This window comes from Pelmatolapia mariae, linkage group LG10_11 (genome assembly GCF_036321145.2).
Source record: "Pelmatolapia mariae isolate MD_Pm_ZW linkage group LG10_11, Pm_UMD_F_2, whole genome shotgun sequence".
Taxonomy (NCBI): domain Eukaryota; kingdom Metazoa; phylum Chordata; class Actinopteri; order Cichliformes; family Cichlidae; genus Pelmatolapia; species Pelmatolapia mariae.
In genome coordinates, this window is record NC_086236.1 from 50575569 (window position 1) to 50598861 (window position 23293).

At 39.3% G+C, this 23293-nt stretch overlaps 2 protein-coding genes across 5 annotated transcripts in view; both read right to left on the reverse strand.

The window, feature by feature from the left end:
• Positions 1 to 7669: 7669 nt before the first annotated feature.
• Positions 7670 to 15542, reverse strand: slc52a3-2b (solute carrier family 52 member 3-2b). Of its 4 annotated transcripts, none has more exons than XM_063488157.1 (4): positions 15460 to 15542; positions 10385 to 11438; positions 10155 to 10278; positions 7670 to 9587 (listed from the first exon to the last, which is right to left on the reverse strand). In XM_063488157.1, exons 2-4 carry the CDS (start codon positions 11398 to 11400, stop codon positions 9375 to 9377), a joined length of 1353 nt encoding a protein of 450 aa, XP_063344227.1. In that variant the 5' UTR covers positions 11401 to 11438; positions 15460 to 15542; the 3' UTR covers positions 7670 to 9374. The 4 variants fall into 4 exon arrangements, with proteins under 4 accessions (XP_063344227.1, XP_065327862.1, XP_063344226.1 ...); XM_065471790.1 differs by lacking the exon at positions 15460 to 15542 and adding an exon at positions 14353 to 14533; XM_063488156.1 differs by lacking the exon at positions 15460 to 15542 and adding an exon at positions 14185 to 14341.
• Positions 15543 to 21238: 5696 nt separating this feature from the next.
• Positions 21239 to 23293, reverse strand: part of LOC134635429 (plectin-like) — a 90622-nt gene continuing 88567 nt past the window's right edge. Inside the window, exons 73-75 of the mRNA XM_063484814.1 lie at positions 22664 to 22809; positions 22349 to 22469; positions 21239 to 22216 (exon numbers count right to left, since the gene is read on the reverse strand). Of these exons, the coding sequence (XP_063340884.1) occupies positions 22191 to 22216; positions 22349 to 22469; positions 22664 to 22809 (293 nt within the window). The 3' untranslated portion in view covers positions 21239 to 22190. The remainder of the gene's footprint in view (positions 22217 to 22348; positions 22470 to 22663; positions 22810 to 23293) is intronic.

A 23293-nucleotide genomic window follows, 5' to 3' on the forward strand; every position in this document is an offset into this window, starting at 1 on the left:
TGCTATCACTCTATCATCAATTAGAAATCGAATAAGGTTGTGATCATACAGTGAATAATCTGCAAAAATTGCAATTCCATTTCCATCTATTGCAAATCTGTATACGTGTGCATACACAGAAATCCACATCCACAAACTACTAACTAGACTGCAGTTATTTCCAAACCTTTGCCAAGAATGACTCAGTCTGAGTCAGATTACAATTGTTTGGAGACCGGTTGGTTTTTACCAGGCGATTGCGCTGCAGCAGAAAGTGATGATCCAGAGGTTAAGGGTGTGACCTGTTAGTCATTATAACTGCTTGCAGTTGTTAACCAAATGCAAAAAGAACATCGACGCAACCGCATATTTTTACTAGCTGCAAGGAGATTTCCATCCTATATTTACCAAATATATCAAATACATGTATTGTATTGTATGTATTTGCATTAAAAAAAAAACATCATAGCTGCTTCATGTGTATGCAGGAAACAACCCACCTGAGATTAAGATTCGACCAAGTGCCTCACCAAATGATCACAATTTGATCAACTGCTAATGGTACTGACAGGCTGATGTGCTGACAGACAGCCCCAGTGAGCAGCAGACGCGCGGCACCGTCTGTCATTTGATGGCCACAGCGTCTCTGCTGTGAAGTCAAGAGTCCAGACAAGGAAAATGTCAATCCCTGATTATAATGATTGCAGCGCGTGCCTCCCCCCCCCCCCACCCCCCCCCCAAAAAAAAAAAAAGGTTAACATGTCCACACAGCCTGGCAGAGGGCTCAGAATTCAAAGTTTCACTATACAGATTTATAGTGCCTTTTCTGGTCCCACTTCCTCCCCTATTGTATTCCCAGAGAGCCCTTGATTTGGGCTTTTATAAAACAAGTGCAAAGGCATGGTGGTGGAGCGCCTGCCCTTGTCTCTCATGAGCCATCTGCAAGCAGTAAATCCTCAGTATACTTCTGTTATGAAGGGCATGTTGAGAGAGCCATGGGGGTGACTTTAAGAGATCCTTTAAGAGATAATTGCTTGACCACATTGAGGGACCTTTGATAACTCTGTCCCATAAGCCAGTCCAGCATTTGATCTCTGTTGGTCTCTTGAGTCAGTTTCTGTGACTTTTTTCGCTTTTATTCGTTTGAAACATATGTCAGATGACTATAAACAGACCTTCTTATCAGTTACCTTTAGGATGATAAAGGAGGAAGATAAGGACCATGTGTGTGTGCGTGTGTGGATTTCGGCACATGTTTACATGTGTATGAGGTGGGGCCGCCCAGCTCCACAGGTGTACACAAACCCAGTTTTTATGGGATCGTTTCAACATGTGACAGGATCAGCAGAAGACACGCTGACACGGTCACATTATTGCAGATCCACAGACAAATCACCTTTTTAAAAGACATTTTAAGAGGTTGCCCAGAAAGGCAACCAGATGGGGCCTGGAAAAATCCTGTGCCTTCTTTTATTTTCCATCTGTAATCATTCAGCTTGATTTGCGCTCACTCTTGTGATGCGTGAAGTGTTGTGCAAGGATTTATAAAATTCAGCGACGAGACAGATGCTTGAGTTTAAGACGTGAAAAGTGAGAATTGTCTTTAAGTGTCTGTTTATACGATCGCATCACGTGAGCACTTTATCCTCCACATCAAAGTCGAAGCGTTTAATATCACATTTGTAGTTCACTCTGAGAGCTCTGTTTTCTTCGTGGACGAAAAAAAAAAAGCCTCAAGACATCCAAAGCAATCATTCTTGTGTTGTTTGCTGTAAATGTTTCGGTACATATGCAGAATGTTTATGTTGAAGTACGCTGTAGCGCGCATTAGGGATGCTCTTAATGGGCTACAGTAAAAGCCCTTGCTAGTCAGGAGTTCAGGCAGGTGCAGACTCTTACAGTAGATAAAGGAGCCTGGCACTGCAGATGAGTTCACGACAATCACTGTGAGGCTTTTAGACGCCTTCTCCAAGCTCAATCTTCATTTCCCCTGACACTGATTTTGCAATAAGGATCCGGAGAAAAGGGGAATGTCCATCTATTCATTTTAATGATCCCTCATTATTGACTGCTGGCAGGGAGGGGGCGGGCAAAGGTAATGATTCTTTGTCTTTGCTGGCCAATCACTCCTCTTAAAGGAATAAGACTCTAAATAAGGCCACTAATGGATGCCCAGAGTGACCTAAAGCTGACCCCAGATGCAACCCCTGCGATCTGACTTCCCGAAACGATGGACTGTGAGTTTGCTTCTTTAGTTATTTATTAATTCGTTGTTACTGTTTTTTTTATACTTATAAAGTTTTAAAACCCAACATAAAATTATCAGTAAATGTCTTGCCTCAAATTCTTTGTCATCTGTGAATATTAATTTAAACTGCTCTCTAAACTAACATTAAAAGTTTCCATCAGAACCAGTTGAGTTTAATTAACCTAAAGACTGACAACAATAAAAGAAGATGTTAAAAATATTTTTAAAAACTGAAGTATTTTAGATGATATGAACGCTCTTAAAGATATTTTAACGACTTTTTAGGGATCTATGTTTAGATCTTTCATGGAAAATAACTGAATTAAAACCAGTTCCTACAAGTTGGAGAATTTAAGCAGGTATTAGTCCGGCTTCATCTGCTAATATCTGTGTGGTAATCTGGTAAGGATCTAAGCTGGGCTGAACAATAAGAGAGCTAGCCACCATCCCGCCTCTCAAATCAACTCAGCATTGCCTCTCTAACCTGAGGTGTCCCTCTGATGTACTTGTTTCTAATCTTGTCCATCCTGGTAACTCCCAATGAAATCTCTTTCTTGATGATCCACATGTTTGAGTTGGCAAAGATTTTATGCCGGATGCCCTTCCTGACGCAACCCTCTCCAGTTATTCAGGCTTGGGACCGGCTACAGGAGTACCCTAGATTGTGCGAGTGCACTCCTAGTAAACAGCCTCACTCTCTCCAAAGCTTCTTGTGCCTTAAAAGTCACTGAAATGAAAATAAGAAAAAGTTGTTTTACTGTGTTAATTTGTGATGTTAGTGATCATGCTGTTTTGCATCCATAAGAACTATTCTGCTTTCCTGTTTCCAGTATTTACTATGGCTAATCTCCTTGGCTGCTGGTGTCATTGTTACAAAAAAGGCGTAGATGTGATGTCAATATACTGTACTCACCCAACGTTCAGCAACAAAATAAATAAAATAAACTCTTTGGCCACTAAAACTTTTTCAAATGCAAACCTAGCATATTTACCACAGAGTACTTTTCAATGACTTGCTCATCACCACATCTCAATGAAAGCAGTACTGACTTTAGCATCTTGGGCATCATTTATGCAAAATTCTACTGTGCATAGCACAGCATCACTGATAGCACATTACTGAGCCTTTATATGTGTGTGCGTGCACCTCAGCCATTCTTACTGTAGCTGTCATCAGTCTGTCAAGGTAATGAACCCTACTTTACTGCTGCCTCCAACAGCTCTTTAAGGCATACTTCACACCCCTGAAGAAATACACTCAGGTATTAGCTGCTCTGCCTGCATTCTCTGGTAGCTGATGGGTGGGCAGGGATGTTATTAGGAGCATTCATCTACAAGACTCCCCAAGCAATACTATACAGAAACTGACCACAAGACAACCCTATCATCCTCAAAGATTACCTGTCTCCTGCACTGTATATGAATGTTTTATCATAAAAGCTTTCTCTTTTTTGCTAAGTGCCTCCTTGAGTGTTTGCTTTTAACTTTTGATTACTTTGTCTTGTTTGCGTAGAAGAAAAAAGAAAAACATAAAGAAAGAAAAGGCCCCGCCTATTTGAATATAATGGACTTAACGGGAAAGGTAGCCTCTCCTGCTTCACTGAGAGGATATATAGCAGGGGTTTAATCTTACTCAGAGGGTGTGAAAGCTTGGACAGTGCAGCAATATCAGTGCCTCAGAGTCTGTTGAATTTCTGCCTTGACATTGTCAAAGTGAGCCAAGCAGGTGAGGAGAGAAAGGCAGAAAACAGACATGACACAATCATATAAATAAAACAATGTGGCAGGCTTTGTATGGGATCCACATGTTTCCGTCTGTCAGGAAATATAGGATGTCATGCATTACAGTGTAAAAAGACTCATTTACAACCATTAAAAGCAATCCATCTCAGCTTTTGATGTGGCCCATCACATCTCGTTTGGCTTCATACATATATATATAAATATACATATATATATATGTGTGTGTGTGTATATGATAGCCAAGTTTCTCTTTTATGAAGTCTTGAGTCATTTAGAAGAAAAAATGTTTTTCTCTTTTTTGGTCTAGACGTTGAGGTTTCCAACCCTTATCCAACCCCCTCCTCCCTTTTCCTCCTGCTAGGTTTTACCAGACGTCGCGTTGTGAGAGGGGAATGGTCGATTGCATAACGGCAGGCGAGACTTGATCGTTCCTGGCCTTCTCACAAAATTCAATCATTCTCTGCATACTCCAATCCCATGACGGCCCATTAAAGAGCAGCGCGGGCTAGGATTTCCCCTCATGTGTTTTAAATTTAAATTACTGTCACAAAGTCTGCCATATGCAAGAATCGAGGAAGACAAGGAGCTTGGGGGAAACGGAGATATCACAATATTTAAAGGAAAGAGAGAGAGAGAGAGACGAAGATAAAAAAGGCTGCACTCTTACACTTTTGCTTATTATGTTGCCTAAATCATGCTTCACCCTTCCCACCCCACCCACAGTCATATAGAGCAGGCTTTCTGATCTGAAGTCTTATCTTAATCTCAATGCATTTTTCTTTGGCTCATTTGGATCATTACACAGTTTCAGAAAAAGTGCATCAAAAAATGCTTCTCCATTTTCAGACAGTAAGCTGTTGTTGAAATGATTCCAAACCGTTGTGCAGCTTTTAAACTCTGCACGCCATAAGTCACAGAAACTACAGGAAGCGATAAGGAGAGCAGGTGAAGTATGAGACAGCAGGAGATGATGACCCCAGATGTTCTCCGGAGAGCCACTGGGATCTGAATCAGCCTCTGACTGGCCATGAGTTCCTCATTCCTGTTTGTCTATGTGGAATAGAGGAAGGACAAACACACGGGTGCAATGCACATGCAAAACAACGCACGCACACACATTCTCGCATCCACCTACATGCATAAGACATTCTCTCCCGATTTAATGTGGCAAGGATATGATGCAGATTGACTCTAGTAAGCTGGGGGAGATGCATACTGCTGCATAGTAACTGATGTTGATTCATATATATATAAATTATATTTTTTGGGGGAAAACCCCAATATCTAGGCAGAATCAGTATTTCAGCACAGGTGAATGTCTGAACATCTCAGTGCTAATTTAGGTTTGCTTAATTTATCCAATTTAACCACAGAGGATCTTCCGTCATTGCCCCATTCACCAGCTGAGGTTCAATAAAGCGACACTGAGAGTTCTTTTTAGAGCTCACACCCTCAAATCAGACCACAGCCCTTTGAATGCTAAGGCTTGACTGCAGCTATGAGCAGTTCTTGGCGATATATATATTTTTTTTATCAAAAAGTGACATCTAGTGGTGATTTTGTGAATGACATAGATATGTAAGATTCAGATCAAAGAGTTTTTGGTAAATTACAAACTGTAAATTGGCAGCTAATTGGCCTAAAAATATTCTTTCTTTCTTTTTTTTCTTTAAGCCACCCATTTTTCAGTGTTAGCAGACCAATGTGAAGGCATTACCTTTTGGATTTCATAAAACAAAATTCATGTGATTTGCATTTAAACACATGTGACCTGTGGAGTACATGAGTGCTGCCAACTGTCGACCTATTGATGATATTTTTTTCTTTTCTGGTATGAATGTAGTCTTTTACATCATTGGCCACTTCATTAGGTATAGCTGCTACACCATTAGTTGATGTGGTATCTAATCAACCAATCACATGACAGAAGCTCAGTGCCTCAGTGCAGTTCAAACTGAGCATCAGAAGGGGAGGTTTATAACACTTTGAGTTAGTGATAAAAGTAAAATATAATAAAACAAAACAAAATTTTGTTTTATTGGGTTTCCACCTAAACATGATATGCCATGTTCTGACTGAGGGATTTCTGAAAAAATTAAAACATACAGCTCTGCTATCATTTCCAACATAAACGAAGGCAGAAAACTAAACAGCAGTGACTTTTGTAGGGTTACTGAAGTTGGACTAGCTGGTATGTAATGATGTGCTACCTGATCGCTAGCTACACAGCTGTGTTAGCATAGCATAAACAATGAAGCTGAAGGATGAACGCTAACTTTTTTCCACTGGATAAAAGTTAATGTGAGTGTTCCCGATGGTTAGGGACAAATGCAATTACATAGCAGGATGCTGTAAATGGACTAGACTTCAGTTAGGAGAACAACTGAGATAATCCATCCACAATACCAGGTTAGTCATTAATATACTGCAACAACATGGAAATCGAGCAGCTGCGAGAGAATTCAACATTAATGAATCACTGGTGCAGTGAGGGAAGCAAGAAGAATGAGTTGAGTAAAGTTTAACTTATCTGACTGTTTTTTTTTTTTTTTTTTGCTTAATGCTCTTTATAATCCGGTGCGCCTTATGGTCCAAAAAATACGGTAAATGTATGAATAGACATAATTAATCTCAGGGCTGCAGACAGCTTGTTCCAAAGAAAAGGACCACAATAACTGAGAGCACTGTTAGATATAAGTCTAGGAACAGTAAAGATCTGCACATGATGAACTGAGGGGTCTGACTCGGTTGTAAACAGTGGGCAACTCAGCGATATACTGTGCGGCCAAACCATTGAGAGGTTTTTTTAGCTAGTAAAAATATTTAAACTTTGAACGTGGTATCTGTTGCTGGTGCCAGATGTGCTTTTCTGAGTCTGAGTATTGGTCTGAGTATTTTAGAATCTGCTGCAGAAAACACACACCAGGTGACACTTCAGTCAGTTGAGAATAGGAACCTGAATCCACACAGGCTCACCAAAAGTGGAGAAGTGAAGTTTGGAAAAACAACGCCTGGTCTGATGAGTTTAGATATCTGCTGTCACATTATGGAGGGTAGGGTCATAATTTCGATCAAACAACATGAAAGCCTGGATCCATTGTGCCTTGTACCAGTGGTTCAGGTGGTGGTGATGTAATGTTGAGGTCTTGGATTGGAAGAAAGCTGGTATTAAGGGGCCCAAGTTGAGTGTCGTTTAAACAAATTGAGTATTGCTGCTCAGGATTGTCCATCCCTCTATGATCACATCCTCTGATGGCCGCTTTCAGTAGAATAATGCACCAGAACTCATTCAGTGATGTTTCTTGAGTCATGATAGTAACTTTAATGTATGCAAATGTACTCCACAGCTACCAGATCTCAAACTAATAGAGTACCTGTGGGATTTGCTGGAACGGTAGGTGGCATAATCAAAAATCCACTGATACATATGATATTCTGTGTCCACCTCATTAATTTTACATTATTTTGCCTCTCAAAATTTGCCAAAGATGCAAATTAGCCTGAATGTTTAATTTTCTTGCCTTAGTCCTGTTAAGGACTGGTGGCTGGTCCAGGGTTCTAACTGCCTGCAACCCTTGGCTAAATAGTTCAGAGGATGAATAAAACGTATGTATAGAGCTCAGTGTAGGGATGATTTACAAAAAAAAGAAGCAATTTTTTGGATGAAACAACATACAAATTTGCAATTTTTTAGGCAGTAATTAAACAAATGTTTTATTTGGTGTTGTTCAACAGTTTCTCCACTTCAGTAACATATACAAAGCACATTGTAGTTTTATTTAAACAACACAGTAGTCTACCCCCAAAAATGCCCAGGTCATTTTATAGAATTAAGGCACATTTTAAAGGCGACAGTACCATGACTTCTTATAAAGCAAAATCAATAAAGTATACGTTGAACATCATCATCTGACATGATGTTCAAACTTCAAGTAAAATAGTTTTGACCTTTGAACTGACAAGGTTTTGTAATATATTCAGTGGCAGAACACTATTTAGTTTGGTCTTTTTGTAGTCTGATACACTATAGATGGATATAGTGCTTAACAAATTTATTAGATTACCATCCAATGTAAGGTTTGTGCCACAGCAGCTCTATATTAATAATACTGGTAATTACCAAAATCATTATTTTATGTTTCTGTAATGAATTAAAGAGACTGCATCAGTTTTTGCAAGTAGACTTCTCAAATTTTGTGTTTCACAAAAAAAAATAAATAAATAAAAATAAAGCTCGTTTTTAAATTAAGATGACAAATTATACTCATTTACTTGTATTACTGAACAGAAAAGTTTGTTTTAGTGGTTGAATGTTGTGCTTGATTCTGACTTCTCAGATAAGGTCCAGTGTGCCCATTCAGATTTGGGTATAAAATTGTGAATTCAAACTTATTTGTGTTTTCTTGTTTTTATGAGAGGTGGTCTAATACATTTGTTAAGCACTGGGTGTATGTGTACTTCATACACCATTAACTACTGATAAAGTATATGACATTTACAAACACAACTTAGGTAAAAACACGGAGTGATACTGTGGTGGAATTTCACCTATAACTTGCCAGCTCTCTTACAACAAGTTGGAATAAGTGCAGTTCTACTAAAACAAGTGCAATTAATACTAGAGTTCTGTACAGCAGAGTTGAACTTAGGCTACGTTCTCACTGCAGGCGAAAGCGCATCAAATCCCACTTTTTTTGACCCTATGCGATCCATATCCGATCATGATATGACAGTGTGAACAGCACAAATCCGATAATTTCAAATCCGATCTGGGTCACTTTCGTATGTGGTACTGAATCCGATACATATCTGATGTTTTAGAAAGTGACTGCTGTTTGAATGGTCAAGTCGCATTAAATCCGTCTTTTACGTCACTGACACAAGACAGACGCCAATTATCAGTTCCGGAGAAGCGCCTGAGAAGACATCGTGAACGCTTCCTGGCCATCCAGTGTAGATGTTAGTGAAACTGTTGGGAAGACAACGTTGGAGAAATGTGAACATTTTATTTGTACTGTATAATCAGCAGATTCTGACAGAAATCTGCAACTATCCTTTGAAGCACCGCTCCTCTCTAAAACAGCAATAAGGATAATTATTAGGCCATATGTAAATAATAAAATAACTTAAAACAAAACTGGGAAACGTAAAGTCCGAAACAAGTCTTTATATTAAGGGCCATCAGCCAAACAATACTGTTTGGTCTGGATCTAAACAGAGCGCGTTGTGTGTGACGTCTTCTTTTGCGCATGCGGGCCGCTTTGAGGGTTCACACTAGAGCGCGTTTGCTGTCGCATTTTATTTGTAGTGTGAACAAGCAGACAAAAAAATCGGATTTGATCAAAAAATCGGAATTGAGCATTAAGACCTGCACTATGAACGTAGCCTTAGACACCTTTTACATCTATGTTGGACACTTAGTGTTGCAAGCATCACCCGACTCAAAAAGCTGATAGAAACCAACAAGTGGAAACATGGTTAGAGCACCGAGCATTGAACCCAGCTGCACTACAGCTCCACACCACACGAGGGCACTGTGGCCTTCATCCCTCAGGATCACCCCAATGATGACTTTGACATAAGACAGGGTGAGGACAAAGAGTATCCAGGCCAGCACCTGCAACAGAGAACTTGTTAGAATTGTGCATTAAACGACATACTCTTACTGCTGTAAGTAATAAGTAGGAGCTCAGAATATCCTGGTTGGAGCTTGGTTAGCTTAGTAGCATTCAGTGCGTAGTCGCTTGGTTTCTTATTCAGTTTGGTGACTGAAAAAGTATTTTAGCAGTTAACACCATTTTAGTATTAAGTACTTTTTGCTCCAAAAAAGTGTATTAGGAAAGGCACTTCTGACAGCAAAAATAACATTTTATAGCTAGGTGGCTTAGTTGCCTGTGCCAGTGCACAAAAACAATGTACTCTTTTTGAATGTTTGACTGATTGACTCATTCAGTGGACTTTCACAGCTTTTCCATGACAGCATCAAGTAGATGAGACTAACCTGACTTAACATTATATTGTAAAACCTGTCAGTCACACTACACACCTTAATCTCATAAATGCTAAGTGAGTATGGTGGATGGGTGGTGGCTTCATGCTTTTATAAGATGCAAGATAGAGCATGAAGTCTGAAATTTAATTCTGTGTACACAGTAAGTACATGCAAGAAAATAAAGAGTCTTACTATGACTACAGTTCCAGAGGTACTGTGGACCAGCAAAGGACAGGGACTTAGAACAGCCATGCCCATAATGTAGGCTCCAAATCCAGTCCCAAAAATGGTCAAAACTCCCATGAAGACAAGAGACCTGGACAGAAAACAGATTTACAAGCTATTGGTGACTTAGAACTCATTTGTTGGATCTATGGTCTTGATTAGTATTTTATAATTATTGTAGTTTTTCTATAGCTCACCTTATTGGTATGAACATGGCGATGAAGCAAGCCACAGGGTTAGCAACAGCTCCCATGGTGGCAGCTAGATGGTAAGCCTTGTTCCCGTAAGGCATGCATGAGTAGGACTGCACTGAAGGCAGCACTGCATTGGTCAGAGCATTGACCCAAGCCAACACTACAAAGATAAACACCACCTCAAAGATACTATATGTCCCCCTCCCGAAAGAACTCTTAGGTTCCCTCTTGCCAGCCTCTGAGGGGCTGATCATGGGCTTTTGCTCTGGTGTCTGGGCATTCAGAGATAGGCCTTGTTCTTTCTTCTCACGATCAAGTTCCCCACTGAAGTACCGTTCACTTTTTCTCTCATGAGCCACAGCTGGGTGGTGATTGAGTAGAAGGAAAGCGACCAGACACACGACCATCATTACACTAAGGAATATGAAGAAGACCTGCGCAGAGAATTTAGCAGGCTGGTAGATGGCCTTTAGCATTCCATTGTCAGTTATGTTGGAATTATTAGATAAAGTGGCATTTTCACAGTGAACTACACCAACGCCTTGAATAAGTGCCACCACTGCAGGCACGAGACCACTGAGGCCCTCACCTGCAAAATACGTTGTGAGATATTGTGGACGCAGCCGCATCATGAAAGGAAGAAAGGTAACAGATGAGGTGCAGTCCACCACAGATAGCAGGAAACTCAATGTCAGCAGTGGAACACTATGCAAAGAGCTTCCGAAGGTCACTGTGTGCTTCCAAAGGAAAGCCAGAAGGAATGTAGCAACGATGCCCAATCCTACAATGCCGTAGATGACCGGCCGCTCATCGAGCACCCCTGGGCGGAAACGGTGCATCAGTGTGATGAAGAGAGGGCCTATATTGGCCATTTGGATGAGGACTGTGAGGTAGGAGGGCAGCAACCAGCGCTCTGGGATATCATTTACGATCAAGGGGAGCTCCACCCACATCCCATTGATGGCCACCCAGGAGCCCATTCCAAACAGGCACGCCAGCACGTGAGTCAGCAGCGACATGATGCGAGCAGAAGTGAGCAAATGAAGACCTACAGAATCTGAAACATAGAGACACAGCATAAGCACGACTGATTAGTGACATTTAAAAGAACAGTCATTAAACTTTCAGGCAAAGAAATGTTTCTGTGTATTTTGCAAGCATTTGATGGATTATTGCTTTATTGCATTTATGTACAAATGAGCTTCAATGAAATGAGTTGTAGAGTGTATCTTTTTTAACTGCAATCAGTTTAAGAGGCTTCATCGGTAGAGGCTGATTACAGTGGAGCTTTGAGCAAAGGTTGTCACTGATGTTCAGCATGTATGATGTTAGTCATGTTCATCGTGATTTAGGGTAACATTTACTTTTGAACAGTTTCTAAAGTTATCTTGTAGGGAACATGAATTTGTGCACCATATTTCATACCAATATATTAATTTCTGAGCCAAATAGTTATATGAAAAGAAATAATACTCCATGGAAGTCTTTTTCTGATAGATTCCGAACAAACAAGTAAACAATTTTCTCTCTGAAACAAAGCCTTCAGATAAGGTGGCATAACTAAACAACAGCAAAAGGACAATGAGCTTTTTCATCATATTTATTTCATTGTTTCAACACAAAAGTTAATAGATGAGTTCTTCTATGGAAACAGCACATAGAGCATTGGTGTCATAAGTTAATTCTGTCCCCTTAAGCAGAAATAACCTTGAGAATCTTGTGAATTATTTTCAACCAGCCTCTGATATCCTCTAGGTCTCTGATATCCAACCAGGTTGATAAAGCTTTTTATTTCTCTTTATTGCTTCAGTAGCAATACGTTCAAGAGTTTTTGTGCATGGACTTCCCATTTCAAATCCAAAAGATTTCAAATTGATTGAAATATGTTTTTTTTTTCCTGGCAAGGCCTTAATACTCTGCAATTTTGCTGTAGTAAGGGTCTCTTTGGACAGCAAAGGCTTTTTCTTATTTGTGTTATTTCTTCCTGACACATGTTAGAGGAATCTTTTATGACATCGTGGTCAAACTGTCTGCTTGTAAGCAAAAACTTTGGAGGGGCTGTGGGCAAAGAGAATAGCAAAGAGAACACCTATCTATGTCCCTGACAGATATGTTCTCATGTTATCTGACAATCTTGGATCCACTTCATCGTCAGTTCGCCCAACTGTAAGAAATCTGGGTGTAACTTCATCGGACATTCAGTTATGATTAGCAGGTTGGTTGTCTTGTACAAACTTGTTTTTATCATCTGCAGAACATTGCCCATCTTAAATATCTGAAATGGAAATGAATTTACATGCCTTTATTTCATCACACCTCGATTACTTTTGAGAGTTTTTCATGATCAGATGCATCTCTGTGTTAGTGAACGACTATGCCCATACATAACTACCAGGTCTCTGAGTTCAGCTGTTCAATGGTTGTTGTTGGTATCTAGGTCTAAGTTCAAGACAAAAGGAAACTGTTTGTAGTTCCCAAGTTATGGAGCTTGGTTTCTTTGGACTAAAGGGATCTGAGTTATTAAGGTGTTGAGAAATTTGCAGGTGTTGCAAATTTGGCAAAAAACAAAACAGTACAAACATAAAGCAGTGACAAAATTGTATGCAAGAAGTGGAAGCTGATATTTCTGCAACTGATCCTGTTGCATTTGGTTTGATATTGAAATGAGCTGACAATTCCTTTGTTTAGCAAACACGCAGCTTTTGTAAATCATCTGTAAAACTAAACACACCTATAAGCACTATTTGGGATTGCGCTTACGCCCTGTGTTTGCCCATTTAGTAAATCTGGCCCAAGGTCTTTGCACATGGATGATACCCTTAAAAAGTTTGAGACGCACTGTGTAGGCTTGCTTTTATTTATCTTTATATATTTCTAACATTTTAGTCATTGTATCTTATTTTATATTGTAAAGTGTTTTGTGATCTTTGTCCTTGAACAGCACTATATAAATAAACTTTACTTACTCTACTTCTACTTGGCAAGCCCATGGAGGTTCTAATCACTAACCCCTAATCTGGAATCCCTGTTTTTTGGGGATTTCAATATGCCATGCATATACTGTGTTACTATCCTGTTCACTCACTTAAATGAAATTATGCATCATTACAGCTTAATTTGCCATTTGATTACACCTTTTTAAAGTCACTGTTTCAAGTAGGAGCCATTGACCTTCACAGTGTTTGTGTTTCTAAGCTTCTTCCATCTTTCTCACATGTGCAGTCTAGAAATGGATGCCTGACCTTTTGCACACTGACACAGTGCTCCCATAAAAACACCATTTGGTTCTGACATAAACATATTTATCAAAAAGAAATCATTGTTAAGCAACTCTAAAAATAATGTAAGTCTTGATAATGACTATGAACAGTTTGTGCCAATCAATTAAAGAAATTAAAGATATAAACATGTTTTACATTTAGGGTTGGCTATACAACACAAAAGCAATATATTGTGCCAAACTTCTAAAATACACAAGATTATAATATGTCATGTGAATCAGGAACAAGTAAGAATCTCTGGCTGTTACGTCAGGTTACCATGATATAACTTCCTGATCTTGCTGATCTCGATCTGCAATCTAAACTTAATTATCTGGTGCCTTTTGTATCAATTTTTATATACATTTTTTCATTGCTGTTACCTTTTAATGATGGAGGGAAGCAGATGGACTACAGCACAGAACAGATGGACTGAAAGACTTGAGGCTTTAGGATCTAAGATAACCTGGCAATTCAATCACCCTTACTTCCGTCATACATCATTTCTATGCTGCTGTAAGTACACAAAATCCATCATCCTACCTGTTTCAGAACAAGGAACAAGAAACCACTCTCCCCTGGCTTCTCTCCTTCCAAAAACCTTCACTCTTGGCTGATTCGACTTTTTTTTTGGTTACATCTGCCGCAAATGTGTGTGTGTTTTTATGCCCTCCCCTTTTCTAACCTTTCTACACACACATACGGGCTTACATTCTGCTTCCGTTTTTCTGCTGCACTTGCCAGGGGAGGGACTGCACAGGCGCACATGTCCTCTACCACCATGAGTGAGGTCGGTTTCAAAACCAGGCAGCCATGTGCTCTCTCTGTGTTTCAGAGAGCTTAGGAAAAGAAAGCCGGTGGAGGGGGAGGTGTCAATAAGAACTCCTCCCTTTCCTGTTTCCTCCTCCAACCAGCTTGGGACTTTATGGTCTGCCCTCCTGTAAACACACAGGCAGCAGAGTGAGTAGGAAGGTTACGGCTGCCTTTGGATTCACAGTCAGTAGAGTTATAGTTTATTGTATACAGTTAACTCCACGCAGCTGGGGCTTCATTCTTCTGCTCTCTAATTTCTAATGCTTTCACTGTATGACTATGGATTATGGATGACTGTTTCACAGTCATAGATGGTGTAGATGCAGCGATTCATCTGAGCAGACCAGTTTGTCAAGTTCAGCATGACATGGCACTTTAGCAGCCAAAACCTTCACTCTTGGCATATATAATTTGAATATATGGAAAGACTGCTAAAATAGGAACGGGCCAAATGAAGTAGTGTTCCACTACTGCACAGCAATATTAATATCACTATCTTTATCATTGTCTTTATTTGGTTCATTTATTTTACACAAAATTAAATGAAAAAAAAATACATAAATAAATCAAATGACAAATCAAAAGTGAGTAGGTTGGAGCTACAGCCTATGTAACACATGCACCTGATACAAAAAAAAAATCAACGTAAGGAAAATGAAATCATCCACATCTTTAACATCTAATTTAAATACAGTTATGTCAGGGATTATATGAACTCCAAAGAACTATCAGCATCAGCTCAAACTTTCACATTTTCAAGTCTTAGATTAGCAGCTGCAGACGCAACTTTGTGGGAAAGCTGGTATGCTGAAAAGCCTTATTTGTTTATTAGAAATGAAAGAATTTTTCCTGTATTTCTAAAATGCAGATTATTAGTAACAATAATCTCTTCATCTCCTAACCTTTCACATAAATCAAATACACTAAAAACTAAAGACAGAAAGTGCTTTCTATTAATCACTTTAAACCTGTTTATCATTCTGAATTACAAAAGGAACCACCTACCTGCTTGTGGGAAGCAGAGTCAGTTATAATGAAGGTCGCTCAGACGTGTAACAGCGCAGTCTCCTTCTGATATACTGTCTATAGAGTATGAATGCACAGTGAGATGTGGGCTTTGTACTTTACAAGTCTAGATCTCTGAATCTGTGTCATGTGACCACCGAGGAGGGCTGAGCCAGGGGTTCAGTTTGGGAACCAAAGTTCTTAGCAGTAGAAACAGTTGGATAACAGGAAAAGGTACACATGGAGAAAAGAAACTGTAGAGAAAGGGGTGGAAAAGGCAATTTATATGTCATATAAAAACCTGTATAAAAATCTTCTATGGCATTATTACATCAACATGAAGGTTTTTCTCAAATTGGGTAGAATAAATTCTGGCAGTCTAGCCAACCAGAAGATGACTTTGGACAGCTTTCTGACTGGCTGGTTCGTTGGGGTCAGTCTTGCTTTTGTTCAGCGCAAATTCCAGCTCAAATGAATGACCCCTGCTGACTACTAACGTCACTGGATGGCATTTCATTTGAGTGCCCTTGCACCCACCTCAGCACTGACTGGTACTATATGCTCCCTTCCTGAAAAACAAAATTCTTTGTAATTTGATGACCGTTATATGAAACAAATTACTTTTGATAAATGTTAATTCTACATAAGAAAATCTCTCCTGTCCCTTAAATTTCTTCTCTGTTTACCTGTCCCAAAATATATAACATGTCACCATTTCTTTAGCTGAATCTGTGAAAAATGCCAGAGATGACAACAGCTGACAGTCATAAAATAGCGGTTTTGCACCAACGAGATGATTCCCAAATAGCTGTTAGCTGAAAACTTGATATATATTGTCATGGTGTGAAGGGTGTCCTTGAAAAAAAAAATTGTAGAACCTGGAGAAGTGGAGGACAAAAGAAGTGGCGGACGTAAACGAAAAACTATCTACACTAAATGAACAGTATCTGAAAGAAAAAAGAAAAAATCCAGCAAAGACCTGACAGAGGTCCTGAGAGATGCATCTGACGCTTGCTATCTGGAAAACATCTGATTGGCAACAGCTTCATGTTTTAGCATGACAATGACCCCAAACACACTGCAAAGGCGATAAAAACATATCTGGGTAGAAAAACAAACAATGACAAATGAAATAAAAAAACAGACAAACACTACAAGTCATGGATTGGCCTCCCCAGAGCCTAAACCTCAACATTATTGAAGCAGTGTAGGATCATCCTGACAAAAAAGAAATGTGGGTAATCTATCAGTTTGGCACAGTAATATGTGAAATAAAAATTATGCCTCAAGATGTGCTGAGGACAATCACCAAGCAATAACAACTAATGATGCTTATGGTATAATAGTTATACAAAACTTTCAGTAACCTTTTAGTAGACATGGACAGGATTTCAGTGTATGTTCTCTGTTTCTGATCTACCTAATCACCATTAAGAGCAGTGATGAAGACATTAAATCCTCCTAAGATCCAACAATTCATTCTGCCCTCGATATGGGACATGAGTGTGAGGCCTCTACATCAAGCAAAATGTATGCAGTCTATTTGAGTCCTACTGTACTGTCAATGGCATCCTGGGCTTTCTAGTGATGGCACATTATAAATAACATGAGATTCTTGTTGTCTGTTATTCTGTTCCTGTTATTCTAGTTCTAACTGTTATTACGTAGCCCTTGTAGTCAGTGCTGGGAAGGTTACTTTTAAAATGTATTCCAATACAGAATACATGCCCCAAAATGTAGTTTGTAATGTATTCCGTTTGGTTACTCAATGAGAGTAACGTATTCTGAATACTTTGGATTACTTAATATATTGTCATACTTTTTACAACTCCATTAATATACTATTGCTGTGTGATTTATTACTATTACTGAAGGCTACTCGCCACCAAACTAGCATTGTTAGCTGGTGTTAGCTGAGGTTAGTTAATAGACTGCTTTCAGATTGGCATATGATTTTTTGGCATATGATTTTTTGCAACAAGCTGACTGTTAATGTTATCCATCAAGTCTAACAGTCTATAGTCTATGAACTAACCTCAGCTAACACGAGCTAACAATGTTAGCTTGGTGGCGAGTAGCCTTCAGTAATAGTAATAAATCACACAGCAATAGTAATTCGAAGATACTTTAGTGGCACATCTCCCAGGTAGCTAGCACAACTAAAACAAGGTAGTTGTGCTAGCTACCTGGGAGCTAGCACAACTAAAACAAGGTAGTTGCAGTAGGCTTAGGCTAACGTTAGTTTTTTAAAAATAACTTACTTCCAGATATTTCTTTAGGTTGGAGGTGGAGTCTTTTGACGCTGAGAGCAGCTTGGTTGCAGGCAAACAGAGTTTGCATTGCATGGTCAGATCTCGCCCATCCCTTTCTTCTTTAAATGTGAAGTGATTTCGGAATTTCCAAGTAAGAAATGAATTCCTGGCCGTGCACTGCTGGCTCTGATGTCCTGGCTTCGGGTCCACTGTGTAACTAACGCCACCAACATTAACAGGACGCTTACAGTACAGCCTCTTATTGCGTGTTTTGTTTGGATTGAAGGAATAGCCAAACATATGAAACAGGAAAAGGCCGCCGTGTAATCCAGTTATTTCAACAGAGTAACTGTATTCTAATTATCACCTTTTTAAACGGTAACTGTAACGGAATACAGTTACTCATATTTTGTATTTTAAATACGTAACACCGGTACATGTATTCTGTTACTCCCCAACACTGTTTGTAATTAACACCAAGGCTTACTAACTTCTGTTTTCAACCTATGCACATACTTTTGGAAGCAGATGGCTGACTGATGAAGAAAGGATTTTACTTTTAATTGTAGAAGGAGAGTCAGACTTGTAGGTGTCAGGGGATGAGGTGGAGGAGGACTAGACATTAGAGCAGGAAGGAGGGAGTTCCAGAGCACATACCAACTTTTGTGGAGCTCAAGCAGGGATAAAGTGACAGCACGCAACATCAGTTATTGATAAAAATCAAAGTGTAACCTTCGGCTCTGAAATTTTTTTTGGCATTATGATATTCAGAAGGGGAAATAAGAGCCTTTTCAGTTTATTACACACACACACACACACACACACTGTTTTCCACAGTCATTGACACACACACACACACATGCATAAATGTGGAGTCCAAAATCAGCTAAACATTTCTTAAAGTGTTGAATTATATCAATTAATATTTGCTGAAAGTGCAGAAAACTGTGCCTCTCCTTTCTTTATCAATTCATTGTCAACCCTATAAAAACTGGGTCGAAAGACTTTTTAACAGAACAATGCTGGCCACAATTACCAACCACTACTGATTACATCAAACAGTAAATAGGCAACCGGGTTTTTGAAAATGTCAAAACACACAAACCACAGAGAGGTGCTCATGTCTGAAAGCACCCTTAAAACTTAAAACATTCTTATAGCCAGTAAAAGAAATGCTGCCACATGATAAATGTGTGTTTATCACTGGGAAATGAAGACTGATATCCAGACAAAAAAAAAAGAAAGAAAAAAAAACAACCAAAACAAAAAACCACTCAGGACTGGAAGTAGGCTAAAGGGCACTCCTGTGACCTGGATTCATAATGAATATTTGTGTAGAAGTACAATACCCTGCTTTCTTTTTCAAAACAGCTGGGCCCCATGTTTAAATAAATATGTCTGTGTTTTTGGTACTGCATGTACTCTGCAACAGAGTCTGAAAGAGTCACTTGTTAGACACCAACAGGAGGGCAACGTTCCTGAGAATCAACAGATTACATTTCTTTGAGAATCTATCATAAACACTTGACCTTCAGACACATTCTGTAGTTAAAGTGACTGACATGTTCTTTTAGCCTAATATTTAGATGTTTCTTTGTCATACCATGTCAGGTAATATGGCAGATTCAGTTTAATGTTATCAAACAAAATGTTTTTTGGAATTTAAAAGGAAATAATTAGCCAATCAGCTTATACTGCTATTGAATCTTGTTTTGAGCATCTGGTGCCCACCTGTAAGCATTGACCCAGCTATAGCGGTCAGTTGTCCAAGCATGCCTTGGCAGAGAGGATTTGTCTTTCATTGACGCAACCCACATCCTCAACTCTGAACTGACAAATGCATTTTTCATTACAAATTTGGCACCATTTGAGAAAAACAACGAGGCTTTCCAACAGTGTAATATGTTCTGGGCCTACCCTGAGATCTCTTCCCAGTCTGGCATGGTTGGAAAACCTTCATAGGGAGCAGCCTATAAAACATCTTAACTTAATACCTGAACCACCTCAATTGTCAATGAATATGACAAATAGGATTAGAGATAAAGTTCAACCCTGGTGGAGACCAACATCCACTGAAAACATGCCTGATTTTGTGCCAGAAATGTGGACAGCTCTGATTTTGATGATACATAGACCCCGTGGCCTGTAACAACAGACACACTCCATACTCCCACAGTTCACCCCAGTAAACATTCTCCAAATCCACAAAACACATGATTGAAGGGAGGGTCAAACTCATATGATACAGCGAGAAGTCCTGTAAGGGTGATGACCTGGCCCACTGTTTGGACAGAACTGGCAGTGCTTTTCCTGAAGATCTGGACCGAGGTTCGACAATCAGCCGGAGACTCTTTTTCAAGATCTTGATACCCTGAAAACTTAAGCACACCCACTTTTTGGTAAATGGCAACCACCCCTCCACTCCACAGGCATTGTCTTAGACCTCCACGTCAACCAAGTGTCAGCCAAGACAGCCTCACAATGGCCAGAACCTTTATCATCTCAGGATTTTGGAATCTCATCCTAGCCTGGCAACTTGGCACCACAGAGCTTCTCAACTACCCCAGTAACCTCTGCCATTGTAGTCTTCTGCCTCCTCCACAGAGGGCATTTTGGTAGGTACCAACCCTAGAACTATATATTAGCAAATGTAATAATAATAATAGCAAACTATTTCATGTTTTTATACAAAAGTTTTATTTTTTATACAAGTGGATGTAAAATTATTAGTGACATTCATCTAAAGTTAGACATCAGAATGAGTGCTGGGTATAGAAACATTTACAGTACAGAAAGATAAGGGTGCATAGCAATCGAAGTGAAATCTGGCTGTTGTAATTTTTTACAGTACAGTAAATTATCAACTGTCTCCAAACACGAGGCAAAGAGAAAATGTATTCCATCACGTAAAACATTTTTGACTTTAAAAAATTCAGTTGACAACTGCATAGACCAAATGCCATGACATAAGCTACTGAAGCTACTCAACCTCAAGTGGATCTAGTACAAAGGGACACTTACAAACATAGTGGTTACACATATTGTAAAGTATTAACTGGTCTATGATTAACCTGCAGAATAAAAGCTTTGCAACACTGCCAGTGGATGATGATGATGATGGTGGACTTGTAGTTGATTATTTCTCAAGATAAATGTAGTTTGTTGTTTATTGCTGAAACAATACATACTGTTATGTCCAGGCTCATGTGTTGTTATTAAGGAAACTAGTGTTGCATGTTCTTTTTAACATCTTTGGAAGGCGAATAATGAATTAACAAATGTGAGAGTTTCTGAACTGATTGAATGGCAGAAAACAAAACAAAAAAAACTATACTGTGTTGCTTAAAATGCCAGAAAAGCATAGAAACTAACAGAAATATTAAATATACAACCACTGCATTCTCATGACATAAAATTGTCAACATTATTTTTTTATGAACCCCAAACTAAAATTATAGTTTGTGTAAATCATATGTAAGACATCCTCTTACTTAGCACGACATATCTACAGTAGTTGGACACAGAAAAGTGCATATTTATAAAGACAAATGCGCTAAAGAAACTTTTCTAAGTACAGTGTTATGAAGAAAAAAACACATCTACATGTTCACAGTAATGTTCCATAGAAACATACATCGAAAGACACAACCAGTCCTGAGAAAAAGAATCTCTACAAATCAACAATGGCCCGTCGTACTTCAGTGCATTGTTCGTTAAACAATCTCCAGTGTTTAGAGCATCCTTACAATAAAGAATAAAAATACATTTATATGAAAACATGGTGTCCAAAACAATTAAAAGACAAAAGAAAGTGTGGCCCTGCCAACAATATCCTCTTCATGGAATGACATAAAAACAAAAAAAAAATATCACAAAGCTGACGGACGGCATACTGTACCCTTTATATAGTTATGATTTTGGTATATGAGTATTTTTTTTGGATGTTGATAGCAGAGTCAGATAACACAACACCTTTCAGTGCCATCATATGTGAGTCTTAGCACTATGTCACCTTGAATCAGTAACAGAGCGTTACTGACATCTCCCGACACCGTCCGACTTTAGCTCATCTTTAGCAGGCTTGGAAAATAAAAGCAGTTCTGATTAAAGCAATGCTCTGGCTATCATGCAGCAAGTATCCATGCAGAAATTCTTACTCTCTACGCAATCAGATACAAATATATGAAATGAGAAAAAAGGGACAAAAAAAATCTCTGCCTTGCATCTGGACCGACCCCTCATTGTCCACACTGAGACATTCTTCTCACGCAGATTACCCAAAGCTGCACGCCTGTTAGCAGCACTTTCAGTGACCTTTCCTGTATTTTTCCTTCATTTTCACCTGGTCAAATGTGAATGATTCCATTATTTTCAGGCCCCTTCTAGCACCTAACTTTTGCTTGTCACTCTTTTGGGGCTTCAAGGCTGTGTTTGGGTTGAGCGCTGCAGCATACTCAGGGTGCTCAGAAGGAGAGATAATCATGTGGGCAACCTCTCAGTTTCGTCTAGAAGGTGCAAAAGAATGAAAACAGTTAACACAACAAGTTTCTCAAGTTCTAAAAGTGAATATTGCAACTTTACTGGATGCGCGAGAAAGCAGATTGCCTAAAAAAATCAATCAATAAATAAAAAATAACCTGGTGGTGATGGAGAGTTATCCTCCCCTGTTGTGGCAAACTGTAGGTCAGACCCCAAAGCAGCTATGGAGCTCCTGGGGCGAATGCAGCGGTCACCTGAGAAACTCCTACGAAGTAATGCCTAAAGCCAGATATGTTACACCAATTACTGATAAATGTCTCCATAATAAAATACATTTACATTTTTTCTGGTTGCTACTGTTCTTCATTTGAGAGGTAGAAAGGTGCAACTTGATCCTACATTGTTATGGAAATTCTCTCATGATTCAATATTAGAAAGATAAGAAGTTGCTTTACCCGCAGCTTAAAGCTTACCTTGCGTGTCATGGGGCTGGTGGGGGCAGAGGCACTGCTGTACAGGCTGAGGCTTGAGTTGGACCTGCTGACAGTCAAACCTTTAGAGGTGCTCCCAGCAGGGGACAAGTACTTCTCTTTTATCTTCAGGTTGGTCCGACCTTTTACTGTTGGAGACACAACAGAGGGATTTTACAGAAAATGGCAAAACTTCCCATTATTTATAGATACACCTATTATTATAGTCAGCCAACATGCAGATATTAATAAGACTAAAGTTTTTTCACATACGCTGTGTTAACAACCCCTCCAACCCAACAAAAACTCAGTAAAAAGATGGCTAAAATATGTTGAAGACAACTTTGCAAGATGTCTAAAGAATGTTGAGATTTGGTTGAAGGGTGAAAAGAAAAAAATATGTATAATTATAGTCTAAGGAGCTTGGAAAGAAAAGCGTCAAATGGTGGAGACCCAGTGGGAGTATCCTCCCAAAGAGGGACAAAGGACCCCCCGATGATCCTCTACCTAATCACATGAGCCAAGGTGTGAAAACGGGTGTATGTCACAATCAGCCAGGGTTTCGGGTGAACTCATTGTGAAACCCTGGCTGATTGTGACCCACACCCGTTTTCACACCTTGGCTCATGTGAT

Bases quoted from the DNA above. Each gene is read 5' to 3' on its own strand.
- slc52a3-2b (XM_063488157.1), bottom strand. From the start codon at position 11,400: ATGTCGCTGCTGACTCACGTGCTGGCGTGCCTGTTTGGAATGGGCTCC. The intron at 10,279-10,384 runs GTGAGCTATAGA...TTTTCTGTCCAG, and splicing joins GCCATGTTCATACCAATAAG to GTCTCTTGTCTTCATGGGAG. The intron at 9,588-10,154 runs GTAAGACTCTTT...TCTCTGTTGCAG, and splicing joins CCTCTGGAACTGTAGTCATA to GTGCTGGCCTGGATACTCTT.